Raw genomic sequence first — 27,066 nt, forward strand, 5'->3', positions numbered from 1 at the left:
TTAAATGTTAAAAACACAAAGTTTTAAAAAACTGATAAAATGAGTACAAACAGATAAATGTATGAAATATAACATCCCAGAACACTGTGAGCCTATTTGTAACTCTAGTCTCACTCACATACAGTCTTTGGGCACTGACTAATTCCTTAAAAAATAATTTATTTGGAACAGTCATTATGTCTCTGAGCTAGGCTTAGGCCAGGGCCAGACTTGATCTTTTAGGTTGATGGATTACTCTCCAGGGTTCTATCACCACACTCAGCCACTACCTTATTGCTTATCAAGGGATCAGCAGAAACCAAGGTGCAATTGATAACTTGAACTTGATTGCAGATTTACTTCACAACTATTTACAGTTCACTTATACTGACACTGATTTCAAAGCTGTTTATCATAAAGCCACTTCAAGAACACTTTAATTATGGTATGCTCCCCACTCTCTTCATTCAACTCCATTAGTACCAGCATGCAGTGACCTGCTCCGAATCTTACCCTATTCCCTCAGCTTTTTTTTCCTGCCAAGCTGAAACACTCCACGCAGGCTCTGCTGTATGCAGGGTCTCACTCACAGTTACCAGTTGTTTTCTTGGTGAGCCTCTTCGGGTCCCACTTGCACTTCTCAGCCTGGGGACCACGCAATCTTCCTGCCAATCTGGAACACTCTGCTGTCTGCTCTTCTAGCAAACCCATATGGACTTTCCCTCCACAAGCTGTCAGTACTTTCAGGAGTCTCCCTCAGTACTATTTATTTGTCTGTACCAGGGGAGCTCAGAATGGTTTACATGAATTTATTCAGGTATTCAAGCATTTTTCCCCATCTTTCCCAGCGGGTTCACAATCTATCTAACGTACCTTGGGCAATGGGGGGGGGGGAACAAGTGACTTGCCCAGGGTCAAAAGGAGCAGCATGGATTTGAACCCACAACCTCAGGGTGCTGAGGCTGTAGCTTTAACCACTGCGCCACACTCTCCCCCCTAGAGCTCTGGCGGGAGAATCAGGATAACCAAAAGCCCTGATCACACTCCTCTTCTCCCTGTTATACTTATCCCTCCTCCTACACAGGGATTCCAACTCCTCCCACAGATTTCTTCTATCCCCACACACACACACACACACACACATACTCAGTGACTCCCCGAAGAATCCAATGCCTCCTGCAGCAGAGGGGGGCTCACATAATTAGGGTTTCCATTTGGCTCCAGAAAAAGGAGTACCAATGTGCAGAATGTCAAGTGAATAGTAAGACCACCAAAACAAAACAAAAATCCAAAAACGACTTAGCATATAGTAATAATGAGAAGAAATTTTGTGTGCTATTTGAATGTGCTCAGAAATGTTTTTTTTAGAGACCACTTCAGAGACATTTGCCCTCATAGCTTATCTCTTCTTTTCTATCATCACACTAAATGTGATTGTTCGCCAAGGCTTCCTCATAAGACCCATACTGCTAAAGTTTTCAATGTGCCTATGGTCTCTTGGTAAATGGCACTGAATGCAGAAAAGGATTGGCCCTCATTTATGGTGTATGTGCATCAGTGCATTTCTACCTTAGGCTGACAGAGCTATTTCAACGTTCCTAAAAAGTATTAATTTCCTGTGTTCATAGAAACATAGAAACATAGAAAGATGACGGCAGATAAGGGCCATAGCCCATCAAGTCTGCCCACACTATTTACCCACCCTCTTAAATCTACTGACCCCCTAAAGAATAATTGTAATTATACTGTCACTCTACTGACCCGCTCATTCAGTCCTAGTGACCCTATCCCTTGGCATGACCTCGTAGGGATTCCACATAGGTATCCCATTTGTTCTTGCATTGGATTGATCATTCACTCATTTTCATTCCTGGAACTTGTACTGCTTTTGGAATAAAAGGTGTGCACTCCACAATTATGGTTGAAAAGAGCTGCCAAAGTACTTAGCCTCAAAATAAAAAAAATTGCAGCTTGTATTCATTCAAGCCATTAAAATAGCTCTAAAAAGCTCTTTGTGAGTTTTAAATATATTTGAATAGGTTTGGTTGGCTAAAGAACATTTTTCCAATGCTAGTGGTGATGGTAGTAGTGGGTGGACGGAATATTTGCTTGGTATTAACATTTCTATTAGCGATGCTTTCGTATTTTTCTTACCAATTAGAATGGTAATATCCCAGATGATGGTGACTCCATTCTCTGAAGGCAATAGTCCTAGTATTAATCTAGTTCAGCCATGTTTTTGTGTTTATATGTGTTATTGTGTTTATTTAGCCTTTCCTCATAGGGAAGTTGTCCCATCCTTTTTATCATTTTTGTTGCCCTTCTCTGTATCTTTTCTAATTCCGCTATATCCAGAATTGCAATTAGTACGGAACAGAACTTGTTGAACCAAAATCAAATCAAACCAACACTCTGAAGCAAGTGTAATGAAACCAGTCAACTGATATCACTGATGAGTGAACCTGGAACTTCAAACACCCAAGCACCCCAACTGGTCGGTACTCAGTGGGGTACTCAGTGGGGTTGCCAGGTGTACTCCTATAGGGCTATATATTTATTTATGCTGAAAATATTTATGTATTCAGATTTAAAGATTTTTCAAAAGTACTTAGCTTGGCCCAATGGGAGCTCTGCCATTTCGCTGAGCCTACGATGTCCGAAGCACAGAAAATATGTGCAGACAGTTGTTAGGTGCCGGCAAGCAGGAAACTAAGGGCTACTTTAACTAAGCTGCAGTAGCGTTTTTAGCACGCGCTAACCCCTGCACTACGCGGAAAAACTAACGCCAGCTCAACAGAGGTGTTAGCGTCTAGCGTGTGTGGCATTGCAGCACATTCAAATAAAAAAGCGCTAAAACCGCTAGCATAGCTTAGTAAAAGGAGCCCTAAATGTAAATCAGATTGCAAAAGTTTTCAACCCCAGAGGAAGCTATGTCAGTGAAACGACAGAGCTCCCATTGGGCCAAGCTAAGTACTTTTGCAAAATCTTTAAATCTGAATGCATAAATATTTTCAGCATAAATAAATATATAGCCCTTTAGGAGTACACCTGGCAACCCCACTGAGTACCGACCAGTTGGGGTGCTTGGGTGTTTGAAGTTCCAGGTTCACTCATCAGTGATATCAGTTGACTGGTTTCACTACACTTGCTTCAGAGTGTTGGTTTGATCCAGAATTGCACACAGTCTTCGAGGTGCATAGAGTTTTAGTTCACCTCTCTCTAGTCAATCCTAAGTCAGACTTAGATCTACATGTGTTTTATGCTACAGTTATAGCAAAGGTATAGCCAGTTCTCAAATTTTGGGTGGGCCGCTGGGCAAACTGGGTGGGCACATGTGGGCTCCACATTTCCTACCCCCAGCAACTCAAAACATTAAATATCTTAGCTGGTTGGGACCTCCAAGCCCCTCTAGCTGCAGGAGCCTTCCAGTGGCAAGAATAGCTCTTTTTCCTACCTGTGCCAGTTGACGTATTGCTGCTGCCACCCTTCCCATGCATGCACAGTTTCCAGAAAACTGAGCGTGTGCATTAGAGGAATTCTAGGAGACGTGTTGCACAGGACACGTTTCCAACTTTGGACAGTCCTGATTATTATGCCTAACATTGATATGCCTGCAGTTACACCAGCCAATCATAGACTTAGCATACCTGTAGGCACCTAAATTTGGTAAGCATGTATATAATTTACACTAGTCTATGAGTTTCATGTAAAACTGAGAGAACTGCCCATCAGGGTGTATAAAAAACAATTTTTTTAAAAAATTAAAAAATCAGATTTTTTTCCATTTTATATATATGGCATAATGAGCTCCACCAAAAATTATAGTTCAAGCTACTCCAATTTTTCCAATTACTTGTAATTTCTTGTATGGTGACCCCTGTCATTATAAGTAAAAGCTTGTTATTATTTGAAGATATCTGACTCTTTGCCCTCATTGACATGCCAAATGATTTGATGATTTGATTTCCTACATTGGCATGTTTGCAACTGCTTTGTGTGTGTGGAACACGTTGTGAATTCTTTTTTAAAATGAATCTGGGGAGATAGTACCAGTTAAAATGGGTATATGCAACAGGAGGAATGGGAGTGGGGGAGTCTCAACTCTAACAAGGGAGGCTTTGGTATTTCTGTGACATGCCTGCATGCCATATACATAAAATGGAAAGAGCATAAGGGGTATTTAAGGAAGTTTCAAGATGTATGGGAGCTGTTAACAAAATATTGTACTGAATAGATACAATTTTTCCCTTAAATTTACAAGTTCAATACTGGGGAGGTGTGGGGGGGTCATTTTTAGTTTATTATTTAACAATATAAGAATGATGGGAAAAATTTTATCATATGATACTTATGTTTTATATTTGCTATGGAAGGGCGGGGAGGGAGGGAGATAAGTTATATGATTTGGATTATTGCTGATTATTAAGTGTTCTATTTAATGTTAAAATGTTTTAACTCAATGTCACACTTATTGTAAGTTTTAAAACGAATAAATATTTTATTTTAAAAAATCAGATTTTAAAAAATTTAAATCAGATTTTTTAAATATGAAACTGGATTTTTTAAAAAATAAAATGCTTTTATGAGGTAAAAGCTATCTAGATAGTTTTCTATTTAAGATACATTATAGTCCAAAAGTTATTCATCATGAAATAAGGATTATTTTTTAATTATGTGGCATGAGGCTGTACATTCATGCAAGTTTTTTGGTAAGTCTTGATGTGTGGAACAATATTCACAATGATCCTGTTACATGTGCTTGTATAAAAACAGAAGAAGGGAATGTCTTTCTTGCAGAAACAATTGCTACCTCAGGAAATGCAAATACAGCAAAAAAATTTACAAGAAATAGCAACAAAAGCTATAATAAAAAGTAAGCAAAAATTAAAATTTCTAGTATGCAGCTTAGTCACAGACAATGCTGCAAACGTATCAAAGATGAGAAGAAATTTAGAAGAGCATGAAGAGAACACCAAGCTAATAACATATGGTTTCAGTGCTCATATGATGCACCTCCTAGCCAAAGACTTCAGTGTCCCAAAAATAAGGACTACTGTCATTGAAATTGCTATATATCTCCATAACAATCATTTTGCTGCAGCAGCAGCTCTGAAAAGAATGGGTGGAACCAAAGTAATGCTCCCATAAGATGTTAAATGGGCTGTTTAGAGCAGTATATCAAGAACTGGCCTATGCTGATATCTGGTTATAAATATTAAGATTATACCAGCAAGAATGACTCTGTAGAAAACTATGATTTAAATCAAGTCTTTCTGCCTAGTGATTTAAATCAATTTTAATTTAAATCAAATCCACCCTTTTGCTCATGCTCTGATCTTATGTACTCCTACTTGCATTTGTGCACTATAGTGCTCATTTTCAAAGCAGATGGATGTCTTAAAATGCCTATAAACATCCATCTGCTAAAAAAATAGTTTAAATCCTGAGTTTGGAAAGTCATAATTTGCAGTTCATTTAAATAGCAGGTGTGTTGTGAGTGTGTATTGCTAGGAAGGGCCCAAAAGTAGGATGTCCAGCAGGGATTTTCAAATGGAAAGAAATATCAATGTCTAAAAAGGACACTTATCTAGACCTGTTTCACTCATGTCCAAATTACAAAAAGTTGCTCTAATTGAGCAGCAGATCATTGGAGGGATTAAGGCACGATTTCTCCTTAATGCCAAGTGGTTGCTGTCCCCTCCCTGTCCCCTGAAAGTGAAACTGTAAAGGAAAACTAGGCTCTGTGTCCGCTGTAGGTATTATAGCTATTATGAACAAGATAAGAAGCAGGTCGGAGTAGTCATCTAGTGGTTAGTATAGTGGATTGTGAATCAAGGGACCCAGGCTCAATTCCCTCCCCTTTCTCTTTAAATAATTCTGAGCCTTCCAGAAACAGAAAAATACCTACTGTACCTAAATATATAAGACATTTGAAAGTCTGAAAGTAATTGAAGTGGAGTACATTCAGGTACAGTAGGTATTTTTCAGGTCCTAGAGGGATCACATTTACAAAAGAAGAGTTATATTGGGATTTGAACCTGTGTCCATTGGTTTACAGTCCACTGTACTAACCACTAGGCTACTCCTCTGCACCACAGGGATGTCGCTGTGGCCATATTTTTTTAAATGAGGCCACAATGTTCATATTCCTGGTTTGCTCTTATTCAACAGATGGATGGTTCATTTTGGAAAATGGCTATTCATTTCAGTGCAAAAACATCCATCTCACAGCCATAATTGAACAGGAAGTCTAGACTGTTTTCCTGTTTGATTATAGCTGTGAGGTGGATTGATTTATTGGACATTATGAACAGGACTTTATTTTTGGATTGACATGTTTTTTGAAAATGCCCCTTTTCTGTAAGTTATGTGTGCCATTACAGAATAGTTAAGTTTATTTATACTGCTTAAGCTGATGCATAGATCAAAGCTGTTTATAATATGAAAAGAGGCGACCTATGGTGCTCAATATCTTTATTCACAATCAAGACCAGGCACGTGTTTCGGCCATGAGGTCTAATTCTTAAAGTAGAACATTGTACCACAGTTGCTATCTTATAATTAAATTGTTCAAGTCAAAGTAAACATTGGATGGATCATTAATCACCCATGGAAGCTTGAACGCTTTATGAGATGAAATGAAGCATATACTCACACACATCACAACTCTACCTCTGCTCCTGCCAAATTATAGGGCCCTTTTACTAGGCTGTGCTAAAAAGTGACCTGTGCCATTTTTAGTGTGTGGGTTCTGGTGCAGCTCTATAATGGTCACAGTTTGGCTTTTCCTATTAAAGGCCAAGCGCTAATTTTGCACTTAGCATGTGGCCATTAGCACGTGAGCCTTTACCATCACCTATTTTGTAGGTAGTAAGGGCACCTGTGCTAATCCTGCGCTAATCGGTCAGCAGGCACCAATGTCCACAAGCTAACGGATTAGCATAGGCCACACCTACTCTTCACTGCCAAACATGCATATTTTGTCTTTATAAAATAGATGCAATTACTCTCAAAAGCATTGCCACTGGGAAGACTGTGCTTTACCAGTCGAAATAGGTTTCATAAAATTGCCCGTCCAATATGCACTTATAAAAGGATTGCCCACTGTTTGATGAAGTGTTCCCAAAGGCAGGAAGAGTCAAGGATTTGCATTTATGTAGCTATTTTTGATTTTTCGAAAGTATGTGTGTTTCTGCAAACTTCCCAACCCTGCCCTGACAATGTCTCTGACAAACACGAGTGAACAGGCTTTACACACATGTGCATATTTCACATATCAGCTGGGTAAATTTTTTTTTTTTTTTAAATAAAAGCCCATTTCCTCAGGTCTACCTGAAGAAATGCTCTTGAAAAATTGCTCTCATAATCTTAACTGTACTGTGTCATTTTTCAAGAGAGTTCACTTTACATGAACAATCTTCCTATACATCCAGTATAATCTTGTGAAATATGCCTTCAGTTGAACTGGAAAACATTATGAACACCCCCCCCATTCCCGCAAAAACAAGCAGGCAAGAATTAAAAATGTTCAACACCATTTCGCAGCAGTGTTCTGCTGTTATTTCCCCAAGGCAGCAAATATTGCCTCTCACAGAACTTGCCAAAATGAGTCATGACATTAACTAGTGCATATTAATGAACTGACTAGAAAAAGATCATTATCTTATATAGAGATTAGAGGAGAAAGCCAGTATATTATCTGTCAGCTGTGACACAAATCAGTCGGAATCTCATCTAGCTGCAGCATCACATTACACAAGGAAAAACACTCAGTCTTGATGATAGCTTTCAATTTAGATGGAGTGGCGTTTTAGAAAGGATATGCAAAATGGAACAGAGACATCCAGCTTGGGATGTCTCAAGATCTGCTAGTATTTTAGAATGAGGAATGCTGGTGTGATACATGTTCTAAACCAACAACCCTACTATATATGGATTAATGCAGGAGTGAGCTGATCCCGTATACTTTGCTTTGCACCATTACTGTAATGCAATGCTAGGTATTTTCTATGGGGGATAAAAAGACCTCATGTGCCCGCAGCGACTAGTTATTAGAACTTGTCTTGACAAATTAACTGTATGCGGGCTATCACTGGTCTAAAAAAAACCTTTTCTAATTTTTTAATAATTATTTGTGAAATTTAATATATTTTCCTTATGCTTCTTTTTTTCTTATTTAGTGCTCATCTAAACACACTTGTGTTCATTCATATCTCTTGACCCAATATAGATGATACTTAGCTTGGGATTTTATTGCATGCTTGATAAGTGCAGCTCCTGCATTAATCCATATATAGTAGGGTTGTTGATCTATGACTTAATATTTGAAGGAGTATATTTGATAATACATGTTCTAACATAAATGGTGAAATGGCCCTCTATGAGCTGGTTACATGAGGCAGAAGCACCCATTTTAGAAACATAAACATCTAAAATATCAATGGGTCAAACTGGGTGCATATACACTTATGTTATGAAACACCAACATAGACATTTATGTGCTGGAGTTAAACATATGCGCATTTATTTTTCCCGAAGTTGTCACTGAACCTGAACCTGTTTTTCCTACTGGAGGCGGGGAGGGGAGACATTCTGAAACCTAGATATCCCAGATATCAGCTATAAATCCCCAAAAGTCAACCTTTTTGACACAGATGTGCATTCTTCTTCTGAAATGGGAAACGCACATTTATTTTTAAGCCCACTGCCCCCAATGTAGATAGATGTTTTTCAGTTTCAGACACGTAAACCCAGTTTTATAAAATTGGCATTTAGGCCTTCATGCAAGATAACGCCCTGATTCTGTAAACGGTGCCTAAAATGTAGGCACTGAGGAGCGCAAGTGTCAATCATAAGTTAGGCGCCATTTATAGACTTATGCCCAGTGGCGCCTAAAGTGGTCTTAGGCACTGGCAAGCGTTGAAACCTCAGGCACACTCCCTTTATGCCATGGTTTTCTTGGCCTAAATGAGTGTACCTAAGTTAGGCTCCTACTGTCGATTTAATAGCAATTTTTAATTAATGGCGTTGATTAAGGCTTTTTAAATAATTAGCTCCCCCTCCCCCCATTGTACAAAGCTGCGGTAGTGGCTGCTGCACGGCAAATGGTCCAATGCCCATCAAATCCCTACGGGCAATGGAGCGATTACCACAGCTTTGGAAAAGGAGCCATAAGGCGCCTAGATCAGCTAGGTATGCTGAGCTAGGTGCCTAACTTTAAGTATCTTTTAGAATCAGGGCCTATAAATGTCTTCATGCTGGTTTATACACATCTAAAACACAAATAACAGTTCTAAAATAAGCACCTTAGGAGTCCTTTTTATTAAAGCTTATTATGGCCTATAGAATAGGATGCACAACATTTAGCATGCTAATGTCCTTTAGTGCATACTAAGCTTTAGTTAAAGGGCCCATAATGATATACAGGCAATCCCCAAGTTAAGAACGAGTTCCATTTCTAAAACCGTTCTTAAGTTGAATTTGTATGCAATTTGGATCTTGTTTCTCTTCACAAAACCGTGGGCAGCACTTCCTGCCCGCTGTTGGCCTGGAAGTCTTCCCTCTGAGCATAGAGTAGTGGAAAACTTTCTTTTTCCTCTTCAAAGTCTGATTCTAGTATTCTTCTGACCTTTTCCACCTCCTTGAGGCCCCTCTTGCATCCCTTTTCATCTGTCCCACTGTTCCCTCTCCACCACCACATTCAACATTTCTCCCTCTCATCTCTCTTCTTCATGCATCTCTACCTTACTCCTCTTCCACCACCATGTCCACCAATTCTCCTCTTTATTCATTTCCTCATGTGCACCATCTCTCTTTCCCTCTCACTCATACATCCATGCTCAACAATTGTCCCTTTCTGTGCTGTCCCCCATCTCAGCATCTTTCCTCCATTCTTCCATCCTATATCGCAAGTTTATGCTCCCCCACCCTCTCTCTATTCTGCGTCCCAAGTTCATGCCCCCTCCTTCCTTCCTTCCATCTTTTGTCCAAAGTTTGTGCTCCTTCCCATCCTTCTGTGTCCCAAGTTTGTGCCTCTAATGTCAGAGGGAAGGCTTCTGGATCATCCTCGGGCTGCATTTAGAAACGAGTGTGGCTGGGAGGAGAAGGAGGGAACCAATCAGAAAAAGGTAAACACCTGCAGGAGGGAAGCATAAATTTGGGACACAGAATGGAGGGAAGGAGGAAAAGAGAGGGGCACGTTGGGACACCAAAGGGAGAAGCAGGACCCTCATTTGTGGGTATGAGTCTGACATTAAGTTGGACGTTTGTAATCAAGGGACTGCCTGTATGTCACAAAGTAAAGATCAGATTGATAATATTCTCCACAAGAGTATCTCAGATTCATATCCAGAACAATATTTGCATAAAAAAGAGCACAGAAATGATAGCATCCTTTTGGCATATGGGTACAGCTGCTGACCCTGTGACACACAGGAATATATGAGGATTTGACTGACAGCACTGTTACATCGTTATTGATAAACTGAATGATATTAGCCGAGTACAATAGAAAGTTGCAAAAGGCATTTACACTATAAAATAATCAGGGCACAGTTGCTAGAACTACAGCCTCAGCACCTTGAGGTTGTGTGTTCAAATCCCATGCTGCACAAACAAAAAAAGGAAGAACCAACAAAATCTGCAGTAAAAGGGTTGAAGACAAAACAAAGCAAGGAGAACTGCAGTAACATGTACAATGATACAGGCAAAGTTTATTCAAATAATTGCGGTTAAAAACAACACCTTCAAATTAAACCACGGGACCCATGCTGCTCCTTGTAACCCTGGGCAAGTCAATTAATCCCCCATTGCTCAGCAGGACAGATAGGGAAATATGCTTGAGTACCTGAACGTAAACTACATAGGCAATAAGTGGTATATAAAAACTAAGCATAAATAAATAAATAAAATATCCCAAAGCATACATTGCAAACCCATCTTTAAGAGAAAAATACTGTGCATTTCTTTTCTTCTTTTTTTAAAATAATTTGTATTGATTTTATATAATAACTTATACAAAGTGTAAGAAAATATCTAGAACTCTTAGGTATGGCGGTAAATAAACATAAATTATTATTATAATAAAATCAAACAAACAGCACTTTCATACTACATCAAATTCTTAAAACAACCCAAACTTCCTCCCACCCAACCCCCCTTACCCCTCCTAGATGTGTATAAAGAATATGAATAATACAATACATAATCTGAAACCATCATATACCGCCATGGTCTTTAACAAAATTACCCATCTAGGCAGTTTAAGTTAGAGCAGCATTTATTTGTCCTTACTTAAACCACATAGCTAAACAGATAGGAAATGGCACGCAAAAATTGGCGCTATATAAAAACCAGCACTAAGCTTTAGTCTATGAAGGACACTCTGGGCACAGATTCCCGCGTCCATCCTTGGGCACTGGTACTTATGCCAGCTGAAACCTGGTATAAATGTTATTGCCCAGCTCATGGCAGTTCAGCACATAAGTGACACTATTCAATAATACTGTGCCCCTGCCCCGCCCATTCCCACTTTGAGCTGTGCGCTATAAGATTTAGGTACACAGTATCATAGAACAGCGTGCAGGTAGATGCACATGCAAATCCTAATTATTGCCAACTAATGTTAATTATTGATTATTACCATCAATTGATTGCTTGTTAACTAATTAATTTGCATGTGCATCTTGGATCTGCATTCAAATTTGGATAATCTTTATAGAATCTAAGGGATAGTGGCTAAACATCACTGGTATTTGAATAGCTGAATGAAATGCACTCATTGAGTCTAGCACTATATAAAAAATAGGTCTATCTTTGGCCACTAGGGCTTAGCCAGCCAGCTGATGAATATCAGCTTAGCCAGCTATATTTCAGCTGACCAAAAAATACTCAGAAATTCAATGCCAGTTGCTGGATGTGGTGCTGGCATTGAATTTCCAGTTTTGCTGCTAACCATGGGAAATAGCTGGCTGTCTCCCGCAATCTGAATATCAGACCCTCAATGTATATACACTGGGGGGGACTCATTTTCTAAAAAGATAGATATCCGAAAGACAGCACTTACTAGTCTTACTAGTCAAAACGTTCAAGTGGACATTCTCAAAAACAGACTTTCTAGATGGCTTTCTGGTTGTTTTGTCTCCAGTGCATCCAAATCTTAAGGGAGCATATTAGAGGCATGTTTCGGGCGGGCTTAGGGCAGGCTTAGGATTTGGATGCTCATCAGGCATAAGCAAACCTTTAACAATGCTAAAAAGGTGCCCAAACTGACCAGATGGTGGGATTAAGGCTGACCCCTCCCCCCCTTACTCCCCAGTGGTCACTGAACCCTCCCACCACCCAATGATGTTTTAAAAATGTACATTCTAGCCTTTATTACCAGGGGGTGCTGAAAAGTTCTCAGCCCAAGCAGCTTCAGATGTTATCACAGACATTTGAGCGAAGAGAGCAGAGAGTACTGCAGTGAATTTCATATTAAAAGTACCAGGCACAGGTGTCATTATATCTTGCTTATATTTTATGCTGAGCCCTCCAAAATACTATACCTACATTAAGAAAACACCTGCAAGCATAAGAGCTATTGTGGTATATGGGTGGGTACAGTAAGTTTTGGGGGGGTATTAGAGGGTTCACCATATAATATAAGCAAGTTATAGTGACATCTGTTCCTGGGATTTTTAATGACATTCACTGCAGTACTTCTTAGAAGAGCCCCTCTGCTATGCTTAGCTGTCTGAATAGTTTGCTAAGAACGCCTAGATGAAAACTTGCTTTTGTGCATTTTTCATGTGGACGTCTTTATATTTGAAAATGGACCATAAAGTTAGACGTACTACGGACCAAATTGTCTACTTAGCTCATTCTCAAAACAAAGATAGGCATATTGCTGTTTTGAGAATGGACGTTTTCACTACTGGATTTCTGGATGTCTTTCCCAAAACATCCAAACTCAGACTTAGATGTCCTATCAAAAATGCCCCTCAGTGTCTGGAAAAATGAGACCCTTTACACAGTTTAAAAATATCTTGTGATTTTTTTAACATTTAGTATGGCCTTTGAAATATTAGTACCGTATTTTTTGCTCCATAAGATGCACCTGACCATAAGACACACCCTAGATTTAGAGAAGGAAAGCAAGAAAAAAAACATTCTGAACCAAATTGTGTCAGTCAGATAGGATGCAGCGTAGTTGGATCGGGGTCAGCCCAAGCAGTGTCTTACTGCAGCTGGAAAAATAGAGAAGTCTGAAGGACAGGGGCAGGGTGGACCTAAGGGAGATTAAGGGGTACTGAACTCAAAGAAGTGGGGGATCTGAGACAGAGGTGCTGAACTCTTAGGGGGGGGGGCTGAGAGAAATTCTAGATAACAGGTGAGGGAACCAGGAAGGAGGAGTTAAATGCAATTTATATATGTTCAATTGAAGGTAACAGGCTAAATTAGCCCAATCTTTTAAATCCATTTTTACCCCTCTCTCACAAAGGAACAAAACCAAACTTAAATAGATTGGTTTTATCCTGACAGATTCATGACTATTTCAACCCTACTCCTGATTTTTCCCCTGCTTTTTTTATGCTCACCTTTTTACACTACTTCGCGGATGGAACTGAAAGCGGGTAGTGCAAATCCTCCTGAGAGAGATCAGGAAGTTTTCCTGCCCATGGCAGTGGAGCTAGTTTGCAGAGGAGCGAAGAGGAAATAGAGCAGAGTCATTTCTAATTTCAGTAGGGCCTGATGGAATACCATGATGAAGGCGCGGCGGGGGTCAAGGGGAGAGAGACAGACACGGAGCTGTCAAAACCGGCCTCTTCCCCTTTTCCCTTAGCTCGATACTGTCTGGTTCCTGTTAACCGCATCTGGCGGTAGTACTAGCTGCGGGAGGGCTGGCGATAGTGGCGATGACGCTTCTAGGATCACAGGAAGCCATGTCAAGATAAAATGAGAACACCGCTGGGGCCCTGCTCCACACTGGCTACTGCTGTTACTGTTGCTTTGGACACAGGGCCATGCTCTCTAGTCCTCTTCGTCCCACCCACAGTCTGGCCTGCAATGCGCTCCTCTGCGCACTGTTTGACATAACGGAGCCTCGGCCCACAAGGGAGGTCAGCATGCTGCTACTGTGCGCACGCCCTGCCCTGATGTCACTCCCCAGCCGTGCCCTTCTCTTGGCCAATTCATAGCTGCCAGTCTCCTGCGCCTTTTAACATCACAATGGAGCCCCGCCGAAAAGGTAGACTCGTTCTCTCCAATTTGAAAGGGGTGGGTGGGTTACATTCGCTCCATAAGATGAACCCCCTTTGGAAAAAGTGAGTCTTATGGAGTGAAAAATACTGTATGATGCTTTTTTTTTCTGAGAATCACACACTGGCATCCTATACAGAATCACATTTGTCTTAAAGAACAGACACCTTATCCCCCCTTTCCTCTAACTGATGCCCATGTCATCAGTGCCAGTTAGAGAATTGCAGCTGCCTGATTGCAAAGATAGCAAGCTCGGCCGCCTGTCTTTGCTGAGGGATCCCTTGCCATCAGTTGATCATGGCAAAGGAATCTCCGATCAGCTGAGCTGATCCAATCCGTGGCTTGGTGAGTCCTGCCGGCTCAGCTGATCAGGAGGAAAATACACCTGCCGTGATCAGCTGAGCTGGCAGGGGCAGAAGACCCCCAACACACACATCCGCCCAGCAGGAGTGATGCCCATTCCCTCCTGCCTAACACCCCAATGCTTCTTCCCCTCCTCCCCCACCATCCACGTGGCAGGAAGGATGATCACTACCTCCTAACACCCCTGACAGCCCCCCTACATCCAATTGGCAGGAGGGATGCTCACTCCCTCCTGCCACCAGGCCCATCAATCACATGAACCCTGAGACCCCTGACACTCCCCTACCCCCTAACACTCCCCCCATATACTCCAAACTTTTTGAACATGGCCGACAAGAAGGATGTCCACTCCCTCCTGCCAGCAAGCCCACTTCTTCCAAAATGGGCACCAGGAAGGGGGCCTACGACCTGATTGGTCCAGATACCTAAGGCCTCTCTCATAGGATGGCCTTAGACACCTGGGCCAATCAGGGCCTTAGGCCTCCTTCCCAGTGCATCCTGGGATGCCCTGGGAGTGGCTTAAGACTCCAATTGGTCCAGATATCTGGACCAATCAGTTCCTTAAGCCTTCTCCAGTGCATCCCTGGAAGAGGCGGGCCTGCTGGCAGGAGGGAGCAGGCGGGCCTGCTGTGCATCCTTCTTGCCGGCCATCTTCTAAAGGTATGGGGGTTCGGGGGGTGTTGGGGTGTGATGTTGGGTTGTGTATGAGGAGGGTGTCAGGGAGTGTCAGGGGTGTTGGAGAATGTCAGGGCATGTTGGGGGGTGTCGGGCAGTGTGTGAAGATGTTGGGGATTGTCAGGGATGTTAGACAGGAGAGAGTGGGCATTCCTCCTTCCGTGCAGATTTGTGGAGGGGGGTGGGAGCATCAGGGGTATTGGGCAGGAGGGAGTGGGCATCCTTCCTGCTGCACAGATGTAGGTGTTGTGGATCCTCTGCTGTTGCCGGCTCAGCTGATTGTGGCAGGGGTATTTTTCTCTTGATCAGCTGAGTCAGCAAGACTCCCTGAAGCTGAAGCTTCGGGGAGTCCACCGGTTCAGATGACTCCCTTGCCACGATCAGCTGGGCTGGCAGTGGTGTCTACTTTTAGGATTAAATATAGGCCAGAATTGTTAAAGCCTACATTTCAGACATCTGTTGCGGCTCTAAGGAATCGTGTAGAGACGCTTAAACTTGTCCAAGACCACTTCAGAGTAAAACCATGCCCAGCTTTGGGCAAGCTTAAGTGCCCCTATGTGTCTCCCTAGACTTGTGACAAACATCTAGTGTAGGCGTCCTGTCTCAGGGAGTTTTTTAAAAAAAACAAAAAAACGTGCATCACGATTGTCTGCCAGACAATGGTAGGATGTCTACCTCCGCCTACAACTGGGACGCCAGATTGCACCAAAGTGTCCTCCTTCAACCTTGACACATTCATGAAGTTTTTGACACCACTGACTAAATGCCATTTTGCTACAATGGATCTTAATGGTCACTTCTTGAATGATGTCATTTTGAGAACAGGGATCATCCAGTTTTTACAGCATCTTGCAGTAACACCTGTCAATATCAGTAATCATTTTTTAATAACAGTACATTGTTTTTTGGGTTATTTGGAAAAATATTAGGTCCTATTTTTGTCCAGATCCATGTATATATTGCTGAAGCAGTCAGAGGGCAATTTCAGTGGAACTGTCAGTATAATTGTTTTGGGGGGTGGGGGGTTAGTGTTTAGGGAGTAGCAGTAGTTGGTGAACATCAAAGGGTACAGAAAGCATCAAAGCAGATATACACATTCTCTGGAACATTTGTTCAATATGGCACTGCTAGCAGCTACAAAATATCAAATTCTTATACAGGCAGTCCCCGAGTTACGGACGCCCGACTTAAGTATGACTCATACAAATCCAACTTAAGAACAGTTTTAAAAACGTAACTTGTTCTTAACCAAGGGACTGGCTGTACAATTTTCAATTTTTAAAAATTAACTATATTTTGTAGATAAATTGTAGCTAACAAAAATATAACTAAATTAAGCATGCACTGATTTATAACCCCAAATTATATCTCCAGAGAATACATTAATATGTTTTTGAGCTCTGCTGCATATATTGTACTAGGCAACTGAAGTCACCCAAAAGAAACAAATAGCTACACAAGTACTAATTGGATGAAGGCAAGTAAAAGAAGCTCCCACAAAGCTGACCTGTGAAGGAGTTGTCACATTGATCTCTGGAACAAAGTTGTCTTCAAAGAAGCTAATAATATTTTCCTGCTGTAGTTCCTTTGATGGGGTGACCTTTGGCAAGGGTGGAACCGGTGGGCCTTTTCTCAACTAATGAAAATGGAAAATAGTAGAAATAGATCAGTGAGAACAGGATATTTAATCTTTGTAAAATCTATTATGTCTCTTTAAGAAGCTGGGGGTTAGATGCACAAACTCTCCGATCATGTACCAATGGTCGCTAAACCAGTTTGAGTGGTTTAGCAACTGATGGAATTTGCCGACCTGATTCTCCAAACAGCTCACCACGTGGTCTTCCGTGTAGTCACACATTCTCCCGTTCTGGTATGCAAATGAAGTCATTAATATTAAAATGAGTAATCTGATCAATGCCTAACACCCCCCCGAACCTCTCCCATATCTCTAAATTAGGATGACAGCAGGATGCCCAGTCCCTCCTTCTTGCAGGTGCGCTATTCCAAAAATGGTAGGCCTTTCCCTTCCCAGTGTATTCTGGGGCCTTAGGCCACTCCCCTTGCATCCCAGGATGCACCGGGAAGGGTGAAGGTCCACCATTTTAGAGTGGAAGTCCTGCAAACAGGAGGGACTGGGCATCCCTCCTGCTGTCATCCTAATTTAGAGGTAAGGGAGAGGTTCGGGAGTGTGGGGGGTAGTATGGGGGGGGCCCGGGGGGACATTCGGTGGCAGGAGGGAGTGGGCATCCCTCCTGTCAATTTTAGGTAAAGTGGGGAAGGGGAGGGATCAGTTCGGGGGGGGGGGGGGGAGGTTCACAGCGGCAGGAGGGAGTGGGCATCCCTCCTACAGTTTTTTTTTTGTAAAGTGGGGAAGAGGAGATATTGGTTCGGTAAAGTCCTGGTTGGGGAGTGTCAGTTCTGTGTGTGTGTGTGGGGGGGATTACAGCGGCAGGAGAGAGTGGGTATCCCTCCTGCCGATTTTTATTGAAGTGCAGGGGGGGGTTCACCTGGCATGGGGTGGGTTTTCATGGCAGCAGGAGGGAGTAGATATCCCTCTTGCCTCTATTTTAGTTCTGGGTGTCGACAGGGGCGTGGGACCATCAGCGGGGGGAGGGGGGGCAGCGGCTTCCATATTTGTTTTCTTGTGGTAGATTTTGTGCATGTGTAACACAAGCATAACATCTGTGCTATTAAAAAAAAAAAAAGGAAAAAGCCCCAACAGTGGAATGGCAGGAGGCTAATTTGGGGCTTCTCCTGCTGCTCAGCTGTTCGGGCTTCCTCAAACTGTCTCTGCACATGTCAAAGTCCCTCTCACAGTGACCGATTGGACGGGATTACGGTGAATCTCCGCACAAATCATTTGCTTGCAAACTTGTAGCAACATCAATTGTTGCTTCCTAATTGGCCAAAAATTTGGCTCACAGCGACCCACATGGTCTTAGCAACTATGTTTTGTGCATCTAGCCCTGAGAGGGGAATTCTATAATTGGCGTCAGTATTGGTGGTTGTGTAAGAAGTGGCCACTGATAGCATGTCAATCATGCATCAGCGCCGATTATATAATTTTGCATTTTAACACCAGTACCTTAAAAGTAGGCCAGCATTTTAGAAGCCTACATTTATGGCGCCATTGTCACGGAAGTGTCTGGGGTGCCTAAGGACACCTAAGGTCACTTCTGGCGCAAGCCATGCCCATGCCAGCCTTAGACGTTCTTGCACACCCCTAAGAACTTCTGTAAGTGTGACAGCAGTGCCATAAATGAAGGCGCCATTCAGCGCTTTCTTTCTTCTTTTTTTAGAAAACATGCTTCCGCATTGGTTAGTTAGACAGTGGTAGGACGCCCTACTGCCAGAATGTTTTGTGACCAACTTGTAAGTTTTATTATTAAATCATGCAATTTGCTATTAGAATTTGTTCATTTAGACCTGGAGTCTAACTAGTGCTGTTGTTGGTGGTTGCCTTACAAGAGGCTGCCAATTGCAAGTCAATCACGTGCCAGTGTTGGTTAGAGAATCACGCCTCCGGCAAAGGTAGGCACTGGAAATTTAGGCCAGGGTTTTCCAGGCCTACATTTCCAATGCCTACCTTTAATGTGAATCGCGCCTCCAGAATTAGCCATGCTTATAGTGGCGTTAGGTGTCATACAGTACCTATAAAGGTGCAATTCTGGTGCCAATTTTTTAGGCACTGGTAGGCGTCTTGAAAATCAGTGAAAAATGTCATTTAACTGGTGTTTTTCAATGAGCTTGGGTGCTTGCCAGCACCTAAAAAACTGGCGACATTTAGAGACTCCGGGCCTTACTTCATTTTAACCCAAAGAATTTGGATGCATGGAAATACTGTTTGTAAACTTGTGACCACATGAACACCGTATATATAGAACCCCCTTTTTCATCCCTATCTATAAAATACAAGGACATAGTTTTTCAGGGTTTATGAGAATCGCATCAAGCCTTGCATATTATTTGGACTGTACTATTATGCATAAGTAGGGAAGATTAGGGGGGGGAGCGCAACATTTTTTATATTTACTTTTGCAAGGAAATATCTATAAAAATCCTCAACATAGCAACTGTCATAAAGGTACTCTTGACTAGCCAAATAAAAATTCAAAGTCACTATAGATGCCTTCCATTATATTCACAGACATGTCCACAAACACCTTTTTCACCCAAATACATGCAAAACTTTTACTATTATAGAGCCCTTAGACCCAAAAAAGATTTTTTGCTTGACCTACCAATTTCCTTCTAGAGAATGACACGGGGGCAAATTTGTTCCTGTCCCTGCAGGAACTCAATTTCCTTGTCCCGTCCCTGAGTTTTGTTGCTGTCCCTGTCTCTGCCCCATTCCTAGAAGCTCTGCCTTAACCGCACAAGCCTCGAACACTTAAAATTGTAACATGTTTGAGGCTTGTGCAGATGAGGACGGAGCGGGGACAGGAAAAGAACTTGTAGGGACAGGATGAGAAAATGGGTCAGGGAAAAATGTTATGGTTGTTTGAAATCTTTGGTGAACAAATCTTTTAAGGTTATAGGGACTAACCCCCTCTTCTACGAAACCGCATTAGTGGTTTTTAGTGCAGAGAGCTGCGCTGAATGGCCCGCACTGCTCCCGACGCTCATAGGAACTCAATGAGTGTCGGGAGCAGTGCGAGCCATTCAGCGCACCTCTCTGCGCTAAAAACCGCTAGCACAGTTTCATAGAAGAGGGGGGTAAGCTTTGGAATTGTCTTCCAACAGAATTAAGAAAAATTTCTTCTTACTATATTTCTAGAAAACTGTTAAAACATTTTATTTTTAAAAGATGGTAATGGAATAATTTGTTTGATATAATGTCTTCTAAATTATTTGTTATCCGCCTAGAATCTACTATGAGAATAGAGTGGAGTATAAATAAATAATTATAGAATAAAATTAGTTAATGTAGTGGTAATGTGCACACTTTAGCTGATTAAGGCATCCACACCCATTCTCCCTCTCTGACATGCTTGCTTAAAAATATATTACATTACATTACATTAGTGATTTCTATTCCGCCATTACCTTGCGGTTCAAGGCGGATTACGCAAGAGTTGTCAGGTTACAAGAATTGTAACATTACATAAGAATTGTTGTAAGAATTACATAAGAATTACATAAGAATTGTCGAGAAGTTAAGGAGATAGATACATGTTGGGTAATTAGAAACATTTTAGATTAGATATAGGTGGAGTGTGTGGTAGGTGGAGTTTGAGAAGGAACTGTTCGTGTTAGATAGGATTTATGTATTTTTTGATGAGTAGGGTTTTGGTTTCTTTTTTGAAAGTTTTGTAGTCTGTGGTCGAAGACAACAGATTGGTGATTTGTCTGTCTAGTTTAGCTGCTTTGGTTGCCATTAGGTTGTCATATAATTTTCCTCGTTTAACATTTTGGGTTGGTGGGTGTGTAAATAGTGAGTGGGTTCTCCTGTGCCTGGTTAGTCGGTTGTTCCAGTAGGTTGGGCTTTCTCCATTAATAGCTTTGAATAATAGGCAGTAGAATTTGAAGTATACTCTTGCTTGTATTGGGAGCCAGTGTGAGTCGTGGTATGCTGCTGTGATGTGGTCATATTTTTTACAGTCTTAGGGCTGTATTTGTATTGTTTGTAATTGCTTTATCAAGATCGCTGGACAGGGGAGGTATAGTATGTTGCAGTAGTCTATTAGTCCAAGGATAAGAGATTGTACCAAAAGTTGGAATTGTTTCCTGTTGAAGAATTTTCAGATTTGTCTTAGGTTTCTCATAGTCACGAATGATGCTTTTATTACTTTGTTGATTTGTGGTTGCATGGTACAGCCTCTGTCAATCAGTACTCCAAGAAGTTTTAGTGTGGGTTGAATGGGGTATGAGATCGAGTTTATTACTAATAATTACTGTGCACTTAATGCGAGAAGCCAAAACTAACACAGAACATTTCAGCTATTTTTTGCTTCATCCTGTGCCCGGAACGAGAGGGCATAGGATGAAGTTAAGAGGTGATAGGCTCAAGAGTAATCTAAGGAAATACTTTTTTACAGAAAAGGTGGTAGATGCATGGAATAGTACGGTGGTCCAAAACAAATTAACACATTTTGTTTGTCCACAAGGCTAATTTTATTCCTTTGTATAAAAATGAAAAACATACAAATTTATACTTAAAACAAACAAAGTTTAGGGGTCACCACACCTCTCTGGTTTTTTGTAACTACCGCTAAGCATAACGGTATATTGTAATTCATGTGCACTCAGCAAATAATCAGCAGTTTATGACATGAGTCGCCTTTAATGCAGAAGGAAACTTCTTTCAGTGGCTGGCCACAAGCCAAAGAACAAATTGCTTCTGTCCTTCATCTTTTGTCAAAGTATCATTGTATTTTTCAATGAGGCTTATCCCTCATGCTGCTGCTCCATCATTAACAATAGTCAGTTTGGATGCCCGATTCTAAAGTTCCTTGAAAACTGGATCGTCAGTCCACTCTGTGGGATGTTTCTTCAGAAATATTTTAACTTTGGATGATCCTTCTTCAATCAAGAGATCAAAAATTGACTGTGTTCTCTGTGTTACAAGACTTTCAAAGGTCCATTTTGTCTGTACACATGAGATATTGTGGAATGTCTGGCAAAGGTGGATGATGTAAATTCTGCACTATTTGTAGCTTTGTTTCTGGTGCGATTCTGTCATCAAAAAAGGCAAGTGGTGCCAGGTGTTCAGACAGAAACCAAGAACTACCGTACAGGAGTGTTTTTGTCAATGATGCAGTACTGGCATCTTCAGTAGACACTGATTTCATAGGCTGATATTTATCTTCACTTTGAGACTCGCCACATGATGTTGAAGAACTGCTTTGGTCTGCCTTTCCTCACACCTCGCTTTTGTCATGATTTTCTTTTCCTTGTGCTACCTCTTTCTGCATTCTTTTGCGGTTGTTTGAAGGTCAACTCCACTCATACAGCAAGAAAACACGTTCTGTAGGAATTCACGTTCTTTATTTTTAAGTTCAGTCATAACATCATTTTTGTAAATATCAAACAACTGAGTTCACTTTTAAAGATTTCTTAATTCTGTCTATCACCTTCTTGTTGATGAGTTCTGTGTTTCTTTAGGAACGAATACTCTTCTGTGCAGATTTAGATGCAGATTTAAGGCAATCTTCCACTGTATTATGATTTAGGAATGGGCTAAAAATGGTAATGTTCTCACGTCTTTGTCAAGTTTAACAGTTTTAATGTGCAATAGGATGGTTGTTATTTTATTTGGTGTAGGTTGCTGTCCTTTAATTATGTATGTTTTACTGTAATCCGCTTAGAATTGTTGAATATGCTGACTATAAATGTTTAAATAAATAAGTCGTAGAACATCCAGTCCACATGGCAGTCTAGCAGTTGACAGCTGACAGACCGACTGTCCAAGGAGCCAGTTTTCGGGTGCAGATTGCAAACTAGATGATGCCATACAAACTAATTATGCACAATCACCTACATACACAACACATAAGCAAATAGTGCATGCTGGGTTGACCTCTAAATATTGTCCAATCAAGTAGAAATTTGACACATAAGTAAGACATACCAAGTAGACAAAAATAAGCCTTGTGGAGAAAAGATTTGACAAGGTTGATTTTTTACATACTACCGTGGAGTAGTGGAATAGTCTCCCTGTAGAGGTGGTGGAGACAAAGACTATATCTGAATTCAAGAAAGCATAGGACAGACATATGGGTTCCCTTAGGGAGAGGAGGAGATAGTGGATGCTGCATATGGGCAGACTGGATGGGCCATTTGGCTTTTATCTGCCATTATGTTTCTCTGTTTCTATATGTTAACTTGTTTTTAGTGCTTAATGTAGCTAAGTAAAAAGACCTCATAGTTTGCAGGGATGGAGACTACAGCAGTGAAATTCTCACAGTATGAACTAAATTCTATACAATGTGCTGTAAAATTGGCACCAATAAAAAATTAGCACTAAGTGCTGTTCTATAAATGGCACTCAGAGTTGGGTGCCGTTTATTGAATAGCACTTCGCATGGATCCACACCCAATTCTGGACAAGAGGATTAACATCAACTCAAACTTGGTGCAAATCCTCGTGCCTAAATTAGATGCAGATCCCCCTGATTCTTTAATACTTTGTGCAAGTTCCAGGAATACCCCTGTTCCCCCATGACTGTTCCATAGCCACATTCCCTTTTTGGATCTGCGTAGGGCCTAAAGATGCATGTGTAAGTTCAAATTAATGATGATAATTATTAGTGAATAATATAAACCAAATACTTTCCACTTAATCTAACATGTTGATGAAAGGTCAATTCTACTAACAAGAGATAGCCTCAGTAATGGAGCCTACGCGTAGCCAAAATCAATGACTGGGGTATTCAGCGTAGTTATATTTGCTCCTTATTCTCCAATCATTGGCCTTACTCTTGTGAAATTACTTTATTCAAGCGAATGAATTTACTATAAATTATTTATTTAAATAATCACTTTTTTTCTTCTTATCTTTTTTTCAATTTTATAACTTATTCTTATTAAAACTTTCTATTACACTCATACTACCCCTTTCATTATACTAACATTCTATTCCTTTCACTACACTATTATTTAACTCCTTTCATAACATTCTTTCTCTCATGAACCTGCTTGCTTTCCGTTTTATCTATTGATAGTTATTTTAGACAAGGCATTCATCCAAACTTATCTTGAGTCAGCACTTATATTTCAAGACAGCCTTTCTCTCATGAACCTGCTTGCTTTCCGTTTTATCTATTGATAGTTATTTTAGACAAGGCATTCATCCAAACTTATCTTGAGTCAGCACTTGTATTTCAAGACAGCCAACGTGGCCAGCGTTTCGTGGGCGTAAACTCGAACCCACTGCATCAGGGCCAGATAATTTAGGAAACAAGTCGTTGCTGCTCAGTATTCATTTGAAAGCGGACCGCTTTCAAATGAATACTGAGCAGCAACGACTTGTTTCCTAAATTATCTGGCCCTGATGCAGTGGGTTCGAGTTTACGCCCACGAAACGCTGGCCACGTTGGCTGTCTTGAAATACAAGTGCTGACTCAAGATAAGTTTGGATGAATGCCTTGTCTAAAATAACTATCAATAGATAAAACGGAAAGCAAGCAGGTTCATGAGAGAAAGGCTGTCTTGAAATATAAGTGCTGACTCAAGATAAGTTTGGATGAATGCCTTGTCTAAAATAACTATCAATAGATAAAACGGAAAGCAAGCAGGTTCATGAGAGAAAGAATGTTATGAAAGGAGCTAAATAATAGTGTAGTGAAAGGAATAGAATGTTAGTATAATGAAAGGGGTAGTATGAGTGTAATAGAAAGTTTTAATAAGAATAAGTTATAAAATTGAAAAAAAGATAAGAAGAAAAAAAGTGATTATTTAAATAAATAATTTATAGTAAATTCATTCGCTTGAATAAAGTAATTTCACAAGAGTAAGGCCAATGATTGGAGAATAAGGAGCAAATATAACTACGCTGAATACCCCAGTCATTGATTTTGGCTACGCGTAGGCTCCATTACTGAGGCTATCTCTTGTTAGTAGAATTGACCTTTCATCAACATGTTAGATTAAGTGGAAAGTATTTGGTTTATATTATTTGGTAAAGGTTTTTCCACTGGGGAATTTTTGTATTTAGTGGATAATTATTAGTGCCCAGAAATTGGCACTAATTGGCTTATTTGGCAATTAAATTGCACACACACCCAAATTTGTGCATGCAATTTTTAGCACTGTATATAGAATTAGGGCATATATAACAAATGAGTATATGGAGTATAGGGGAAAAGAGGGAAAATTGCTGGACATAGGGTAAGATGGGAGAATTGCTACATGAAGTGTAGGGAAAGAGGGAGGATTGTTAGAGATGGAGTGGAATGGGAGGGACAGATGCTGAACAAGGGGGGAGCAGAGCAAGAGATGGAGAAATGCTGGACATGGGGTAGAGAGGAGAGAGGGAGAAATGTTGGAATTGGAGTGCAAGGAAGAGAGAGATATAGAGAATGGGAGAGAGGGGAAGAAAGGGAGGTTGATTTGAGGGTGGAGAAGAGGATAGGAGAGATATGCACAAGAGAAGGAAGGGAGAAAGAGGGAGATGGATCCAGAGACAGAAGGGAATTAGGGAGAGATGCTGGACAATTGGAGGGAGGGAAAAGAGAAGGAGAAATGCTGGCCCTTGGGAAAGAAAGGACAGGAAGATGCCGGAATGGGGGGGGGGTGTGGAAGTGGAAAGGACAGGGAGATGTCAAGCTACAAGGGTGGGGAGGAGAGAAAGAGGGAACAGGTGCTTGGCTAGAGGGGTGGAGGGAGATGCTAGAAATGGTGGAACTATATGGGATAGACCAGAGGGGGGTGTTGAGAAAATTAATGAAAGGAGGATAGTGATTACAGAAGGTAGAAATATGGAGAGTTGATTAAAAATGAAAAGGAATGGAAGTCTGGGGGTAGGAGTGAGATATAGAATGGAAGAGATAGTAGGTGAGAGAAGGAGATGTAATTTGATAGGTAGCTGAAAAGTAAAAAGGACAGGGTGAAATTTAAGTGAACAGAGAGGCAGTATAAAAAAGAGGAAAAAGCTAAAAAAAAGAAAGATCAATATGTCAAAGGTAGGTGTAGTGAGAGAACAGAATGAGAAAGAAGAAAAGACAAATGGACAGCAGCTGCTTGAAGGGCAATTAGCAGAAGGCAAACAGGAAAACATAAAAGAGAAGCTGGAACTAACATGATGGAAAGATAAAATGTCTAGACACCACAGATAAAAAAACATTTTATGTTAAATGTATTAAGTGAAATATGTTAGTTTTTGGGAAATGTGCATAGCAGATAACTTTGTATTGTGCTCAGTAGTAAAAGAAATGCATTTATGGTTTTATTTCCCTAGTACATGCCAAGTTTAAATTCTTGGGGTTCTGAGTTCAGTTTTTGGGATCCCTTGTTCTATATTTGGTGAGGGTCTGTTGGTATGATAGTAGAGGGAATGGGAATGGGGACTTGTATACCGCCTTTTTGTGGCTTTGGCATTCAAAGTGGTGGGCACTGGAGGATTACCGTAAGTGACTTGCCCAGGGTCACAGTAATGGCAGGTAGGGAGATTAGAGAAGAGGCAAGGAAGAGAGAGGATCAGGAGGGCTCCCTCCTTTATTTTTGACAGTGTCAGTCCTGTACCAGAGAATCTGATTTTTCTGTGATATAATATCTCAATTAGTAGGGATTTGCATGACCAAAATAAATTTGGTTTGTTTTCATATTTTCTGATTTTTTTCCCCTTCATTTTTGTGAGGATTTTTTTCATGGTTTTTTTACACATTAATTTGTTAGTAAACACATGCACAAGCAATTTGCATGCACAAAAAATGTTAGGTCCTGAAATGAACTGAATGTGTTCTCATGAATATATATACACTTGGAATGCGCTACCGGAGGAAGTGATCAGGCAGAGTACGGTACAGGGATTCAAGCAGGGATTGGATGGATTCCTGAGGGATAGAGGGATCGTGGGGTACTGAGTAAACCAACCTGGTCGTGCATGTGCAAGACCGGAGGGCTAGGACTTCGATAGGAGGGCAGAACTTAAATGGGAAACCAAGGTGGCAGGGGAGCCCCTTCTGATGATTCAGACAGGCCTTGACCTGTTTTTGGCCACTGCGGGAGCGGACTGCTGGGCAGGATGGACCTGTGGTCTGACCCGGCAGAGGCACTGCTTATGTTCTTATGTTCTTATGTACATCTATCACTCTGGGTAGAGAATGACACGGTGACAAAAATCATCACCGTTCCCGTCCCCACGGATAACCG

General features: G+C 41.0%; 1 protein-coding gene across 1 annotated transcript in view; it reads right to left on the reverse strand.

Moving 5' to 3' along the window:
• The window catches only part of AMPH (amphiphysin), a 285,388-nt gene that overhangs the window by 58,256 nt on the left and 200,066 nt on the right, over window positions 1-27,066 (reverse strand). Inside the window, exon 11 of the mRNA XM_033930240.1 lies at window positions 16,763-16,891. Within this exon, the coding sequence (XP_033786131.1) occupies window positions 16,763-16,891 (129 nt within the window). The remainder of the gene's footprint in view (window positions 1-16,762; window positions 16,892-27,066) is intronic.

Source organism: Geotrypetes seraphini, chromosome 2 (genome assembly GCF_902459505.1).
Source record: "Geotrypetes seraphini chromosome 2, aGeoSer1.1, whole genome shotgun sequence".
Classification (NCBI taxonomy): Eukaryota; Metazoa; Chordata; class Amphibia; order Gymnophiona; family Dermophiidae; genus Geotrypetes; species Geotrypetes seraphini.